A 16,325-nucleotide genomic window follows, 5' to 3' on the forward strand; every position below is an offset into this window, starting at 1 on the left:
GAGGAGGACCTCATGTCCTTCATGTTGTTAACTTGCAAAAATAAGTGTTGTAGAGTCTGTCCAGCTGACCAAAAGAAGCAGAAGATGTAAGAGGGTAAAGCAAATATAGCTAGGGCCAGGTGCTAGCTGCCCCATTCCAGTGGAGGAGGAAGAGAAAAGGCCCTGAGACAGCCAGAATATGATGTTTGGCCAGGAGGATGGGAAAGAGGGAATGCAAATGTAGCCAAACCCCAGCACAACCCAAGGTGGGAAGCGAGCATGTTCTCCCCTCAACAGTTGTCACTCAAGCTCACTTTTTAGCCCTTCTAGTGAATCTAGAAGTGAGTAAGTTATTTCTGCAGCAAAGACTGAGTTTGGGGAGCATGCAAGTTTTTTGCAAAAGGAAAATCAGAACTGATAAAGTGGCCATTCCCATTACTGAGGGAAAAGCCATGCTGCTTCCAGAGGTCACCAGCTGCCTCTTCTCAGAACAGGCACTTTTCCCTTCTCAGTGTGGTATGTTACAGAATTACAGGATCGTTCTGGTTGGAAAAGACCTTGAAGATCATCTAGTCCAACCGTAAAACCCAACACTGCCAAGTCCGCCACTAAATCGTGTCACTAAGTGCCACATCTACATGTCTTTTAAATACCTCCAGGGATGGTGACTCAGCCACTTCCCTGGGCAGCCTGTTCCAATGCTTGACAACCTTTTAGGAGAAGAAAGTTTTTGTAATAACCAATTTAAACGTACCCTGGCACATTCCCTCTTATCACTTGTTACTTGGGAGAAGAGACCAACACCCCTCTCGCTACAGCCTTCTTTCAGGCAGTTGTAGAGAGCAATAATTTCTCTCCTGAGCCTCCTTTTTGGCAGGCTAAAAAGCCCCACTGCCCTCAGCTGTTCCTCATAGGTCATGTTCTCCAGACCCTTGACCAGTTTCATTGCCCTTCTTTGGACAGTCTCCAGCACCTCAATACCTGCCTTGTAGTGAGGGGCCCAGAACTGACCACAGTGTTCAAGGTGCAGCCTCACAAGTGCCAAGTACAGGGGGATGATCACCTCCCTAGTCCTGCTGGCCACACTATTTCTGATTCAAGCCACAATGCCACTGGCTGCCTTGTCCCGCTGGGCACAGGCTGGCTCATGCTCAGCCAGATGTCAGCTTACACCCCCAGGTCCTTTTCCACCAAGCAGCTTTCCAGCCGCTCTTCCTCAAGCCTGTAGCATTGCATGGGGTTGTTTGACCCCAGTGCAGGACCCGGCACTGACCCTTGTTGAACCTCACACAACTGGCCTCAGCCCATCGATCTAGGCTGTCCAGATCCCTCTGCAGAGCCTTTCTGCCTTCCAGCAGACCAACACTCCCAGCCAACTTGGTGTCCTCTGTAAACTTACCGAGTGTGCTTGATCCGCTTGTCCAGATCATTGATAAAGATATTAAACAGAACTACCCCAAATACTGAGCTCTGGGGAACGCCACTTGTGGCCAGCCACCAACTGTATTTAAGTTCGTTCACTACCACTCTTTGGGCTCAGTCCTCAGTTTCCTGCCCTACTGTGGAAAAGATTACACTATTTTTTTCTTTTTTCCTTCCAAAATACCTTTCACCAAAAATGAAAACCATTTCAAATGTCAGCAAGATCTGCTTAAACTCTTAAAGCCTGAGCAGAGCAGCACTCTGTGCCAAGAAGAAAACTCAGCCATGAAGCATTTTAAATGAAGGCTTGGAGCCACCTGGTGAGTCAGTGGTGTATCTAGAAAGAGAGAGCAGGGGTGCTGAGCATTTGGTACTTGACTGAGCACTGTCTCTGTAAGGCTCTGCACCAAGGCATCTTCACAGCTTCTCCACAACAGTGGCAACCTCCTGAAATGAGGCAAGACCCCCAGCTTGCAGCCCACCACTGACAGCTCTTCCCTGCGGAGCTGCTGACTCAGCCCCAGGGAGGATCTGTGCAGCCTGTTTCAGCCCTGCTGAAAGTTGTGGTTTTGGTCTGAGCTGTGCTGTGCTAATCAGCAGAATGGAGATGAGACATTCAGCCCCTTGCAAGGGAATTTTGTACTAATCCCTGACAATGCCTGGCTGCCAGTGGGCAACTCCAGGAGCTGGAGATAAAGCACGGCTTGAAACAGACTGGTTCAGCTGAGCAGCTGTTGGACTGTGTTTATTCCTCCATAAGCACTTGATTGCTCTGCTGTAGAAACTCCCTATGGAGAACTGATTGTGAATAAATACATGCAAATGCAAATTATGAGGTCCTGGCCTAAGAAACTGCCACTGCTGCTTGGATGAGCTCCACTAGGCTGCAACTTAGCTGTGGAGAAGCTATCACAGCATAGCCAGCTGCTCCCTGCTAGCTCCTGACTGCACTGACAATGAGGGACTCTGTGAGCACAGTGGTATGCATCCAGCTCCAGAGCTGTGAAGTGCCCCACTGCCCCCTAAGATGAGATGCATGCTCAAGGAGCAGGCCTGACAGCCCCAAATACAGAGAAAGCTAGTTTCACAAAAGCCAAGTTTATAAACCAGAGAGGATGACAAACCCAAATGAGCCTTTCCTTGCACTGAATGAGAAAGCTCAGTGCTCTCAAAGGGGATTAAAGGGATGAGCTGCTAATTCAGGTCTTCTCATTGATACCAGAGGGACCAGCTTAGTTATGCTCCTAAATCAGGGGATGGCTGCCCTACAGTGAGCCTGTCTCCTGCTAGATAACACAGCAGGAGAGATCTCTGTCATACTGAATACTCTTATCAGTACCATACTTGCTGGTGCAGGGCTGTAACCTCAGCTACCTAAAGCAGCACACCCCATCATTTGCAGTTTCCCAGCCTTCCTCTCTGTGCAGGTTGCAGCTGGTCAGCCTGTGATGGGACCTTTGTCATGTAGCAGAGGGGAAGCTGGAGCTGCATAGAGTAGTATCATAGCTCTTTCCCCACTTCTGACCTCCCATCAAGTGACAGTCTCACAATAGATCTCAACGTGAGATACTTAAGCACACCTTTCAAAAGCAGGCTTCTGGAAGGAGAGGTCACCAGATGTAAAGCTATGTCACACTTTCCCACCACCTTATTTTTCCCAGGCTTTATAAAGTACCCCCAGAAAACCCTCCTCCTCCTCGAGTCTCTTTTGAGATCTACCATTGCATAACGGCAGGGTATGAGACAGTGAACTCCCACCTCCACAGCAGCTTTCTCCCCAGCACCCCTCACAACACGCAGTTTCACAGCAGACCCCCTTGCATGCTCACAGGGCCACCATCAGCACGTTACCTCTAAGTGCTGGTGTGCATGGCCAGCTGGGGTAGGGCAGGCAGCAGAAGGCTCTAACAGAGCCAGCCCGTAAAGCCCAACCACAGGGAGGTGCACTTATGTGGGGATGCTGAGCAGTATTGCTGCCAGACAGCAGAGTAAAGGAGGAACAGGCCAAACCTTTTCAGTTACCCAAACAGAAATGTGCTTGTTCCCTCCCTACCCAATTGGACACCACCTTCCTCACTCCTCCACTCTGCATTTTGCCTCAGCCTCTGACCACAAAACCCAGGGTAACCACCTCAGAATGCTCCAGGTGGCAATATGCTTAGCACTGAGGTCACCACAAGCCTCCCTTGTTTTTGTAACTCTAATAACAGGTGATCATTTTGGTGAGGTAAGGATGCAAAAACCACCTGAAAGCACAGGCTTGTCTGATCTATTTTTATTTCACACACTTCAAAATCTGTCAATCCCCTTCTCTCCTGAACACGGGGCTCTTTTTTCAACTTTTTGACCTACAACTCCTTCCTTGTCAGAAGGACTTGGAATATAAAGGAACTTGCACTGTTTGGGGCAGGCTCACAGGCTCCTTGCTGGACAGCTGCTGACACAGATGCCAAGATAGAAATTATTTAATCTTAAAGCAAACAAGAGAGGATTAAACATTTGCCTTTAGTGATCACTGTCCATCACCAGATCGTGTTTGTTTCACAGCTCAGAAGAGGCAAAGGTATGCTGCAACACAAACTTTTCTCACTATACTGTCTTGACAGTGCAGCAGGTGAACATTCTTCCAGGGCACTGGCAGACACCCCAGCTCTGAGCTGCTGGGGACAATTATCAGTGGACAAAAGAATCTGTTTTGCAGTTTTCTGGCATTAAAGAAGTGTTCTTGAAATAAATGCAGTAGCTGGTTTAAGGCTGCCAAGAGGTAGCTCACAAAACAAAATAGACCAGAACACTCTTAGCTGAGGCCAGCGCTCCAGGAAGCCATGACCACAACTTGATCTACTTCGAGACACTAAGTACTCTATTATGAATCTCCTCGGTTCCTCTCTGACTTGATAGCATTCCAGCGATGAATAGAGTTCAGTGGTGCCAATTCAAAACCAGAATAGCCACAAAACATAATAATCACACAGTAACTCTTCCCCAGGATAAGGGTGAAGAGGAAAGTCAGCTTCTCTTCCACGTGCATTTACTCCTTTCCCAAATCCCAGCACTCCCCTGCTGCACCCAAAGTGGCTTCAAAAGCAACCACAGGACCACTGACAGATCTTTCCTACAGCACCAGGTTTGTTTAGCTAGCACGCAGGGCATGTCACCAGGGTAGAGAATAGATACTTTGCTGCTCACTGATCCGCAAGTTCCTCCACTTCTGGGAGGATTATTCCTCACAGACAATTTTCGAGGCAATCTATCCCAGGTTGGATACAACGACGGGAAGCACCTGGAAAGCTATTGTGGGTAACTCAGAACCATGCAGCTGCTCGCTCACCCGCCCCCCCGAGGTACATGGGCCTTATTCCACCTATGCAACTCTCCTGAAACACACAGGGCTCTCACCAAGCACAAACATGGCACAGAAAACTGGAAAAAGGCACTTCCCTGGATGAGCAGCAGCAGCTGCCTTTGGGGCTCCACATCAGACTTCTGAGCAGAGCTTTGTTCTTGATCCCCTGAAGTCTTTTGGTTTGCAGTTTGACGTGTGCACCTTTGTCTGAACTTTGCTGTAACTGAGTAATGGAGTACATCAGAACCAACTCGTTTTACCAATAGTTTTGGGGGTTTTAGTTTTTCAGAAGCCGCAACTGAAGGAGAGCAAAATGGAGGACACCAAAGGCGCAGCTTTGCTCTGCAGATACTCAGAGGCAACAGCCCAGAGCATCTCCAGCTCTAAGGTGCCCTCTCCCAGGTCTCAGCCCTGGACTGGCCCATCGCTCAGCTCCAGGATGAAAATGAGTATTCCAGAGAGGACTGTGCTGTGCCTGCCTGTGCCAGCCTGGCATTGCCCAAACCTCCTCCCTCCCAAAGCGCGAGGACCACAGGAGTGATCGGCCATTTTGTCACCTTCTGAACTGGAAGGTCAGGAGCAGAAAAGGCAGCATCATCACCTCAGTTTTTGCACTGCTAATGCCTGTGCTGTTTCAGTCCCTTTGCAATGTTACTAGTTCACTGATTTGCCTCTCAACCAGTGGCACTCACTGACTTTCCAGGCTTTGGCTGTTTTCCAAAGACCTTCGTAGCGACTCCTTGATGGTAACATGCAGTGGGACCCTTTAAAGCAGGAGGAAGGTAATGCCGGGCTCCTACCTGCAGTTCCTGCTGCCCCTCACTAAGCAGAAACTAAGTCATGGCAGGAAATCACAATGCCTGATCACTAACCTGTGCTGTCCCATAGGAAAGGACACGTTCTGCCATGCTGTGGCAGCGGGGCTGCGGGCACTGCTCTGAGGAGAGGTCAGGCTGCCTCCGCTGGGCACGGCCGGCTCCGACCAGTTCCAGCCAGTTCCGCAGCAGCCCCTGTGCTGGGCACAGCTGAGCCCAGCTCCAGCGGTGCTGGCACCTCAGGGAAAATGCATTTAGGAAAGGGCAAAACACCTCCTGGCAGTGAGGGCTGAGGTAAAAATGTGTGAGGAATAGCCCTGTGACACCAAGGTGAGAGGAGGAGGGGGAAAAAGAGGAGGAAAAGGTGCTCCAGGCACCATAGTGCTGTGCAGCCCATGGGGTGGCCATGGTGGAGCCCTGAAGGAGCCCTACATTGGAGTAGGGGAGCAGTGTGAGGAGCAGCAGACAACCCGTTACAGACCCACCACAGCCCCCCGGTCCCCATCCTCCCTGTGCCATGCTGGGAGGGGGGGTAGAGGAGTCAGTGCTGAAGGGGTGAAACCAAGCCTGGGAAGAAGGGGAAAGTGCAAGGCGTTGTTTTAAATTAGTCTTTGTTTCTCACTGTCCAAACCCATTTTAACTGGCAATAAATTAATTCTCCCCAAGTCAAGCCTGTGTTGTCCGTGACAGCAATTGGTAAGTGACCGAAGTGATCTCCCTGTCTTTACCTTGACTCACGAGTACTTTCATCATCTTTTCTCTCCCTGTTGAGGAGGGAGGGTGGGTGCCCTGAGACCCCCAGTAAGTAACACAACTGCAGCTGTCACTGGGGTTGGGGTTCAGAGGCAGACAGCCAAGACACAAAGCAGGACTGGGGATCAGGGTGCTAAAGTAAAGCTAAGGCTGCTACTGGGATCATCCCAGTGTAACTCTTAGACTGGGGGATCAGCGTGTCCCGTAGCATTAGTTTCAGCCTCATGTTCCAAAAGAGAGAATTGAAACATACACCAAAAGCAAGGCTAAATACTGCCAGCCTCCCAAAAAACTCAGCCTCTCTCCCCAAAAAGCCTGAACGCAACAACCTTGACAGCTTAGTTTTAGACAACAAATCTCTTCTTTGTTATTTATAGATGCAAACCGCGCTCAACACACAACTGGAATACAAAGCCAATCCACATTTGTGTGGCAGAGGTCTGTTCTCTTCTGTCAAGAGGGGAGGAGAGGCTTCTACCCTGAAAACAATCAAGTCTTTTGAAAGAAGGATTATAAGTAAGACTAATCCTCTAATCGTCATCTTTGGCTGCACTTGAGCAGAGCGATTTGCAAAGTGTTCTTACCACAGTAATCAAGACCATTTGATAAGTCAATTGTCTTCCCCATATCCTTGCAAGGAATGTAGCGCAGTTATCTTGCCAAGCAACTTCCCTATAAACCTTCAGAAGAGAGGCAGAGGCTGAAACCTCTTCCCCAGTTTCACAATCTCATGTCTTTCTCTGAACACGCTCTCCATAAAGACATTTATCACTTTTACCTATAGTGAGTAAATGTGTTTGCCAAATCACAAGAACTCACAGCAGGATCGCACCCACAGCTGTTATATACTTACAGGTAACATTCCCTTATTCTCCAGAAGGGAATGTTAGCCCATGTCCTTTAAGGATGAAATTAAAAGAGGGATTAGGGAAGGAGGATGAAAATAAATCAGCATAGCATAGATTAGGCAGTCCTTACTGAAACTGCCAAACAAGGAGAATTGACGCTTGTTGCAGGAGAGCAGAGAAATCAGAAAAGGGGGTACAAACCAGCTATAACAGAAACAACAAAACTGCACTTTTCCAGATGCCACCGAAGGACTTCCAGCAAAGCAGCCTAAATATCCTACGAAGTACCCACTCCACTAAGACACCATTTAGTGGCTTACTGTTCAGCAGGAGACTGATGCAGGAGGCAATGCTCAGAGACCATCACTTCTGAGATGATCCAGCAGTTAGAGCACTCACTGGGCCTCTGGAGGCTTTGTCCCTGGTCTCCAGGGACACTGTGAGGCCTGTCACTTAAGGACGAGTATTGAACAATACTTAAGTGCTTATCTCATTGGTTTCAGCAGGAGTTGTGGGCCCAAATCTGCCTTCAGATCCTAGTCTGAAACTGTTTGTGACTTGTTCTCCATCTCCCTTTGTCTTTACACCCACTAATAGTTTTGTAAAGAAAAACACATTAAAGCAACAGCCGGGTACTTTACAGCAGGAACCATGAACAAGCTAAAGGGGCAGTTCCATATAACATGCCATCTCCCTGCAAATCCAGGCATTCCCATTGCCTTCCCTTTGCATTGCCAGCCTACTGCTGTTGATATTCCTGCCGAGCGCTGTCCCAACTCCTTGTTAACATTTTAGGCACTGCGGGACAAAACGTGAAGAGTTTTGCCTTACAAGCAGCAGTGGTTTGCTCCGGAGTAGATGTGCTAGCATCTCTCCACTGAGCTGGAAATAGGGCAAACCCTCAACCAGACAACAAGATTCTAAGTCCCCAGGCAAGGGAAAAGGAAGAACAAATTAAATGCTCGCTGCAAGCAGCTCACTAAACAAAAGGACAATAATAGTGGTTTTCTGCCACTCTTTTAATTTCTCCCAGCATAACTACACATCTTCTGGATACAGTCTGTTCCTTTGCCAGGGCTTCAACATTCTCCCCTGAATTAATGATGCTGGAAAATCTCCACTTTTCATAGACTCTGATAGTCTCTACTGAGCAGCAGAGGGCTGCACAATGCTTGCTTATGCAATGACTGGTCCTGTGCCAGGAATAATAGCCTGTCTACTAGGAACAACCAATTCACACACAAAACCAGAATACTTTTCCCATTAAATGTCTGAATTAGGTGCAGTAAAGCACTGCAAAGCTGGTCATGCTGCACATTAATGTCAGCCTCCACACTGAACTAAATAATCCCACACCCTAGTCTTTGGGAACAGTTAAGCGTGGCACTTCCTTATTCATTATCTCTGAAATACTCTTGACACTATCAAGGACTGTTATTACAGGACCAGGCAACAACAGAACACCTGAAGCAGTTAAAATGCAACTTGATCTGGGAAAGTAATTGCAGACAAGCACTGCTTTGGCTACTTCATACACTAGCAGACATGATCTGCCCCTAAGTGGATGAAGAGGTGGAGAACAGCATCATCTTACTTGCAAAGTAATATGCAGTACACTGCCCATATCAGCATGTTATAATGCTAGTCTGGGCCATGCTTTAAATGTGGTGCATCCCTACTGCCTCATAAAGAAACACTGAAGGCAGGAGGGTTCCATAAAGTTAGTTTTACCTGATATGTGAGGAGGAAGACTAGGTCTTACTGTCTGAAATCAGCTTAGCTGCAATAAGATGCCAGTCTAGTTTTTGGTCTGTCAGAACGGAAACACCAGAAATCCCTGGGAGAACCTTTCCTCCATTTTGAGCCATGGCTGAGAAATAAGAGACCAAATCACTGACACTTTCTTGCAGACCTCACAATTCCACCCTTTTCTACCTTACCAAATAATTACTCCAGTGGGATGTCAGTCTTCCATCCTTGTTCACACTGTACTGGCAAGAGGAAGTAGGACATCTCTATGTTAAATGAAAGCTCACTGTGAAGCTTAAGTAGGAAACAGGTAGAGACTGTACAGTTATCCTGACTACTAGCACCAGAAATTCATGTTTTCCACTTCACTCTTCCCTTCTAGAAGAGGTTTCCTGGAAGGCATGGGAGATCAAGGGGCCATCTCCCCTTACTTCTGCTTTCACTGGCAGAGATTAAGAGGCTGCTGCCTCTCCCGCAATTTTAAGAGTTGGTATAAGCCAAGTTCTGTTACCCTGGAGAACAGGGCTTTTACAATGGGGCATGTAATTACACTCAGAGAAGAGGCACCATGGCTTGGCACTTATCTACACAACATCCCTTCCCAGCCTCTCAGTCATAACACAACACCTCACAGACTGCTGTTTTACAGAGTACCCTTGGAAAATGACTTAAAATACAGCTTTAGGATCAAATGTAACACACACACCTGGAGAGCAGAACTGCACATGTATGGGATGAAAGCACCTGATCAGCGAGGAAGAGTACTACAGTTCTGTGCAAAGCTTTTTTTCCAAGTGATACCTGCTCCAACCATTTAACTCCTCTGTGCTGTCATCAGGATCTCCCCTCTAGTTTTGTTAACAGAGCACAACCTTGGTTTTGACTTGGGATGACTGGGTGAATTTCTACCTGCACTTCTGCACACTTCATTCTGCATGGCTGCAGTATAGTGTCTCTGTCCCACATGAGTGATGCAAAGGCATCCACACTGATGATATCAAAGTGGCGAGTTCACATCAAAGCTTCAGGCCAGTAGCTTGTCTCTCTGTCAAAAGCAGGAAGCTACGGTGAGCCCTGAACTCACTGAACAGGAAGGGGTTGACAAGCCCCCACACAAAGTAAAGGCAAAGAATGAAAAGAAATGATGCGATCTGTAAAAAAAAAACAAAGATGAAAAATGAGGGAAGATGCTAAAACCAGAGCCAGTGTCTTCCATTCCAGAGAAACAGATTAAGTTGCTGAACTCAAGAAATCTGCACAACCTACCTAAGTGCACCCCCCCAACTAGCCAAGTGCCAGGGAAACACACAGCAAAAATCAACAGCTGGTGTAACCTGACTTGTGTATGAAGCCAGCACTCTGGCAACACGGAATAACAAAGAAAATAAGCTGAGTATTTTCACGCTGCAGTTTGCAACAGTACCCAGTTCATGGATTTTATAGCAGAAGTCACATTTCTTACACTATTTTCTTTCCAGAGGGTTCTGGATTCTTGTATTTCATTCTCTTACCGACAGAGCCATCTAGTGGATGAGACATCATTTACGTGCAGGAAATTCAGATGTAGCACACTGCAAGTAAGGGTAAACCCCACTTCACACACAGAATCTTCAAAGCGGCCTGTAACAAACTAGCACATCATTTAATACAGTCAGAAATTGCTAAGAGATATGTTTGCCGTGGTGGGGCTTACGTTTCTAATTTATTTTTTTAATAATAATTTAATTCTTTTCTAATTTAATTTTCCATTTTTTCTCAAATTTTCTTAATTTTTTCAGTAGGAAACTTCAAACTTTTCAACACTAATTCACATTACCTTTCTGAAGAGGGTGAACAGTTCATCCTAGACTTAGCCTCAACCTAATTGCAAAGCTTTTCGTTTATGCAAAATCCAGTATCTTCTTCAAAGCTAACATGGATTAGAGATGTTATGTGCTTTAAATAAAGCTTCAAAGCTAAGGAAACACTGGCAAGAAAAGTTCAAGAACAAGTTTCATGGCTGTGTGCTCAGTGACAGTCAATCATATAGAAGGTGAGAAACATCAGAAGTCAGTGGTCAAAATCTGCTGCCATTTCCCTCTGCCAGCATCTAACCTTTAGGAAAGGATGCATGCTGTTTAACAGTCAGAAGGAAACACCGAGACACAAAGCCCACGGGCCAGATTTGCAGCCTTGCCAAAACGTTGAATCTCTTCCCAAAAATACTTTTAGTCAAGCTCTCCATCTGTGGCTTACGTATTTTCCCACTATTTATAGTTCTTTCTGGAGGCTTTACAGAGATAGGATGCAGAGCTTTGAGGGCTGGGAAGTACTGGAGAGTCCCAGCAAAAGAAAAAGATGTGGCAATCCTCACCACTGGTTCCCTTGAGGTTACATGGAGACCCAGCAGAAGCCAGAGCCAAGGAGATCTGGCAAGGTGAGGTCTCTTTGCTCAAGCTGGAAGTTCACCTGTCTCTCTTTGTTACTTAACAAGGCAGCAGTAACTTCGTTTGTCACCCAGCCATGGCCAAGCTGACACCCTTTAAGCAGAACAGCTTGCCATCCTTCCACACTCACATGCTCCATCTTACACTATTTATGGCAATTATTTGTTGCACTAATTAATCTCAGGTTTCTATTAGGTGTTTGCTTTATAAGAGAAGGCAGTTCTAGCTGCTGAAGAAGCATCCTATTAAATCTTGCAGCAGACACTTGACTCGTTATACAGAAAGTATTCGTATTGTGCCATTCCAGCTCTTCCTCTTGACCGTAACTCCATTGTACAAAAATTCCAACTTGACTAGCAGTACAATCCAAGCCTGATGTATGAAAAGCAGTAAGGGAGAGTTAACAGACTGAAAATAAAAGACATTTCAAATAGCCAGAATATATCACCATATACTACTGGCAACAAGGAAAGCCAGTAGATGTCAACAAGTACCTATTCTTACCTACCAACCCATCTCCAGAGATCCCAGACATTAGCATGAGATACTAGAAGCAGACAGTTCAATTCTTACTATGAAGCCCATGGTACAAAAGAACAAGATGGAATTGTTTTCTCCTTTGTGTGTTAAAACCCATCAGTTCCAGTGGGCGTAGTATAGACTCAAAATGGGTTTCAGCTTCAAGGCGACATTAAGATCGTCTTTCTCAGAAAAGTCTTGTGAAATTCAGGGGCCTTAAGCATGGGGAGGAAATCCTGTAAGAATGTCTTCTTTCCCACAGGAAGAGCTAGAACCAAACTTATTTAAGAATTCCAAACAGTACAAAGAGCTGCTATTACTAGTGATGAGAAAGGTTGTAGCTTGCATACAGACCAGTGCAGTTTTACTTGCCTGTATCTTACACAGACTCTCAGAGGGAAATTACCTGATGAACTAACACCAGTCACAGTTCTCTTCTAAGTGACCATCAGTTTGAAGAACACCAGATTTCCAAAAGAAATGTTTAATATCATTACAGGGCTTTGTGAAAACTGTTCTGTCATTTCGACAAAATCCTCCATCTAGGTGTAAGACAACTTGACAATGTTTTCATAGTTAAGCTCAAGCATATCTTAATCACATTTTAAGGAGCTTTCTAATGCAAATATTTAGGATCATGACTACCCAGAAGAACATGTAGCAGGATTTTCCTAATGGTGCACAGCTTTATTTACAGACAATTCAACAAATTAACATATAACTTTCATGTCTGCACACAAGGGAGAATCTTCACTGCATAAGAGCAAGACTAGCTGTTCTGTACAAGTACAGACTGATAGTTGATTGTATGCAAGTATATGATAAGGTACAGAAATCTTACACTTAAACTTCTCAACCATTTAAGTCAGTAAGAGCAACCACACTACATGTTAAGGAAAAAAAACTTCAGTTACTCAACTACATTTGGCTTCCTGCAGATCAGCTGATGATCTATATGACTGTTAAGACCAAGAGCTGGGGTTGATCCTAAATTTTGTTCAGAAGACTGGCAATTGTATTGAGTTGTATTTAATGGATAACCATTTATAAGACTTTTCCTGTATACCTGCATTACAAGTTTATGAAACATGTCAAATTCATCCTTCATTCCAGGCAGAGGAGAAAAAAAATACTAAGAATTCAAAATTTTCACTGCAAATATGGACTCAGGCTATCAAAGCTGTGTGTTCCTAATGAAAATTATCCTTGTATCCAAAGAGAAAGCTAAGAAACACAAGAATACAAGCTCAAAGTACAGATCTGAAGGTGGATGGACCTCTGTCTACTGTAGGTTCATATAAGCAAAAGAACATATAACGCACAAGAACATAGTGCTTTGTTTCTCAGGGAGCTGACTTTGTCTGTGTTTTCCATAAATGCAGCTGCTAATACAACGTTAAAAGGTACTGTTTAAAAATTCTTCATAAAAATACATTCCCATTCTTTAGAGAACAGATGACAACAGGACTAAACAAGAAACAGGAAACATGATCTCTAAAAGTCAATGCATCACACAAGATAGTCAAATGCAAAAATCAAGTCCACTATTTTCCAAAGCTGTTTTAAATTTGCAATCGATCTACAATGTATTTGCCCAGGAGGAGTCCTGTCATGCAAGAGCAGACAAGTTTTTGTCAGAAACATTTATTAAGCAAGACTGACACCAATACACATGTAACCAAGTTAATACCCCCAGTGAAAAAAAAATGTCACTCGAGACCAAAATTATCTTCGCTTCTGGAAGATGTTGCCACGGCCCATCCCACGGCCTCTTCCTCTGGCAGCCACTGAAGAAAGAAAACATCAAGGATGACATGAATTTGACATAACTGCTTATTCATCTCGACTGACAAGCAAAACATAAGCACCAGTCTCTAGCTTACAAGCAAGGAAACGAGGCTGTCCTATGAAGTTCAGAATGTGCTGTGACAGCAAGAAAGTTGGTGATAAGAACCAGAACTAATGGTTACACAGACTTGCTACTTAGAACAGATGAAGTGAATACTTACGCACTTTGTGTTCCTTCTAATCTGACACACAAATCTGCATACCCAAGAGATTTAAAACCCCACACTCTTCATAGGTGATGCAACAGAACTCTGAATGTTTCAGCAGATTTTACCTCCCCATATAAACTTACTGCATTTGCTAAAGTTAACCAAGGACTTTGCAGCCCATAATTATTACTCTATCTTGTTATAACTACATTGTTCTCCCAAGACAGGTACAAATGAGAGTGAGCTACAGAATGGCTAGTAATTACAGCTTTTCGGTAGGTTAAGTACTATCTTAATATCAGTTTGGTTTTCTCCAAAAGCTTATCAAGAACTCCTGAATCCTTCCCTACATATTCCAAACAGTAGTGGCCACAATCACTAGAAAACAGAAGGCAACGTTTTATATAAAGCCCCTGTTTAATAAGGATACTCACTGTATCTAAATTATTGTAGCATCAATATTACACATTCAGGTAATTGGATAGTTGGAGTCTTGACTCCAACCATAAAATGAAATATGCAGAAAAAACATGTATGAACCAATAATCTCTGTTTCTCACAGCTTACATGTCCTCAGTGATAGAGATGAGAGTTTTTCAGTTCTTTGACAGCAAAATGAGGAAGAGGGACCCATAAACAAGCTACATACCTTGAGCTTTGAGAATAGCTGCTTTTCCTCGCCCAGCTCCAGAGCCCTGGTTTTTATTCTTCATGCTCTTTAGCATAGGAGCGTTCTTCAACATATCTGGTAAAATGAGAAACCGTATCTTGCTGCCTCTGATGTAGACCTGTTCCAGCTGTGCCACTCGTCCGTCTCTGTATGTCACTGTTATGTTGGACATCTGGAAAGTAAAAATTAGTCAGTGCTCACAGAGGCCTTTAACACAGTCAGGATTCAGGTCCGAAAGCCAAAAACTTTCCAAGCACATTGCTTTCTCATCTGGAGTTGTGACGCAAGGATCCAGGACTAATTAAACATACTCCTATGCCTGCTGCTATTCAAGCAGACCCACGACTTATGCTTTCTCCCCAGTTGGTGATTCAGTTTTATCAGCTTTGTTAATTTTGTTTTCTCATATTGAATTGGTTTTAACAAAATTGATTGTTTAGTGTAGTCTAGTCCTAACTATCAAGGAAGCATTTTGATTTCAACAATACCTTACCTAAAGTCAATCAAAATTAAGTCCTCTTGAGATGACTAAAACAACAGGCATCAAAAAAAGCTTTAATTGCTTAAATCAAGGTTTGCTTGTTCTTATGCTCAGTGTCTTTAAATAAGGAAGTCCAGCAGAAACAGTGTTCACAGAACAGAACCTTAAGAACCCCGATATTATTAACAGAATTGTCCAATTAAACTCTAAAACTGAAAAGAATAAGCTCTGGCCTCTTCAGAGCACTCAGTAATCCTGAATCCATTTCACTACAGTAAGACAGTATACACACAGCAATAGTTTGCTTCATCCTAAGAATAAAAGCAATGGTCTTTTAATCATGCTGGCTACAAGCTAGCTATCAGCCATTCCAGGCACAGAGCAGAGAGCCCTCCCTTTGTCCTCCTGAAGCAGGTGTACCTGACAATTCATGTTGTCTTCAGCTTCAATAAGTTTGCCTCGGTAAACTTCTCCTGTATTGGTTTCACATGTCACAATATGGCCTTCGGCCTCATGCAGGACTTTAATAGGCACTCCAATTGACATGTTTGCAGTGCTGTGGCTCTACACCTGAGACAAGAGAAAACAAGAGACATAATTACAAAGAAAGTTGTAGACTAGATTTTACCTACACAAGCTATGATCTCTCTCATTATAAAGTAATTTTCTCTCTCGCTCAAACACACTGGATGCTTTGACAAAAAACTGACAGAACTTGCTTAGAAAGATGTTCATGGGAAGAAATTACTTGAGATGAGCAAAAGCAGGTATTTTCCAGGTCTCTTCCGGCCTAGAAAACTCACTTGCAAATACCAGGTAACGGAACACAGGTACAGCCACGCAAACCTCAAGCAGAAACAGCTACAGGTACATAACGGTGCAGCCACCCTGCCCCGCGGGGGGATGCCCCGCCGCGCTCGCAGCCCACACCACGCAAGGAACGGGCTCCTCCACACCCAGCTCACATCATCCCCCCCAGCCCTGGCACGACCTCCTTTACCTACAGACCCCAGCCCTGGCCCTACCCCAGGGCAGAGAAGGGCCCCAGCGCGGGGGAGCTCCATCCCCGCAAGAATCCGAGCAGAGTCCCCGCGGCCGGCGGCTACCCCGCTGCGCCTTCACCACCCCAGGCCTGTGCACCCCAAGGCGGCTAAAGCGATACGGCTCAAGTACGTGCCTGCAAACCCCACCACCCACCTCAAAGCAGGCCCGCGCTCACCCCTAATGGCTCCTCCAGCGTCCCGCCGTGCTCTGCGCGCCGGAACCGGAAGGCGGCGGCACGGCCATTTCCCTTCCCACCCCACCCGACTGAACACCGGG

The 16,325-nt window shown here is 45.4% G+C and overlaps 1 protein-coding gene across 3 annotated transcripts; it reads right to left on the reverse strand.

Moving 5' to 3' along the window:
* Positions 1-12,515: 12,515 nt before the first annotated feature.
* Positions 12,516-16,320, reverse strand: SNRPD3 (small nuclear ribonucleoprotein D3 polypeptide). Of its 3 annotated transcripts, none has more exons than XM_080628517.1 (4): positions 16,225-16,320; positions 15,426-15,575; positions 14,504-14,696; positions 12,516-13,644 (listed from the first exon to the last, which is right to left on the reverse strand). In XM_080628517.1, exons 2-4 carry the CDS (start codon positions 15,549-15,551, stop codon positions 13,583-13,585), a joined length of 381 nt encoding a protein of 126 aa, XP_080484643.1. In that variant the 5' UTR covers positions 15,552-15,575; positions 16,225-16,320; the 3' UTR covers positions 12,516-13,582. The 3 variants fall into 3 exon arrangements, with proteins under 3 accessions (XP_080484643.1, XP_080484641.1, XP_080484642.1); XM_080628515.1 differs by having other exon boundaries at positions 16,203-16,285; XM_080628516.1 differs by having other exon boundaries at positions 16,183-16,240.
* Between the last annotated feature and the right edge of the window lie 5 nt (positions 16,321-16,325).

Source organism: Psittacula echo (genome assembly GCF_963264785.1).
Source record: "Psittacula echo genome assembly, chromosome: 13".
Lineage (NCBI taxonomy): Eukaryota > Metazoa > Chordata > Aves > Psittaciformes > Psittacidae > Psittacula > Psittacula echo.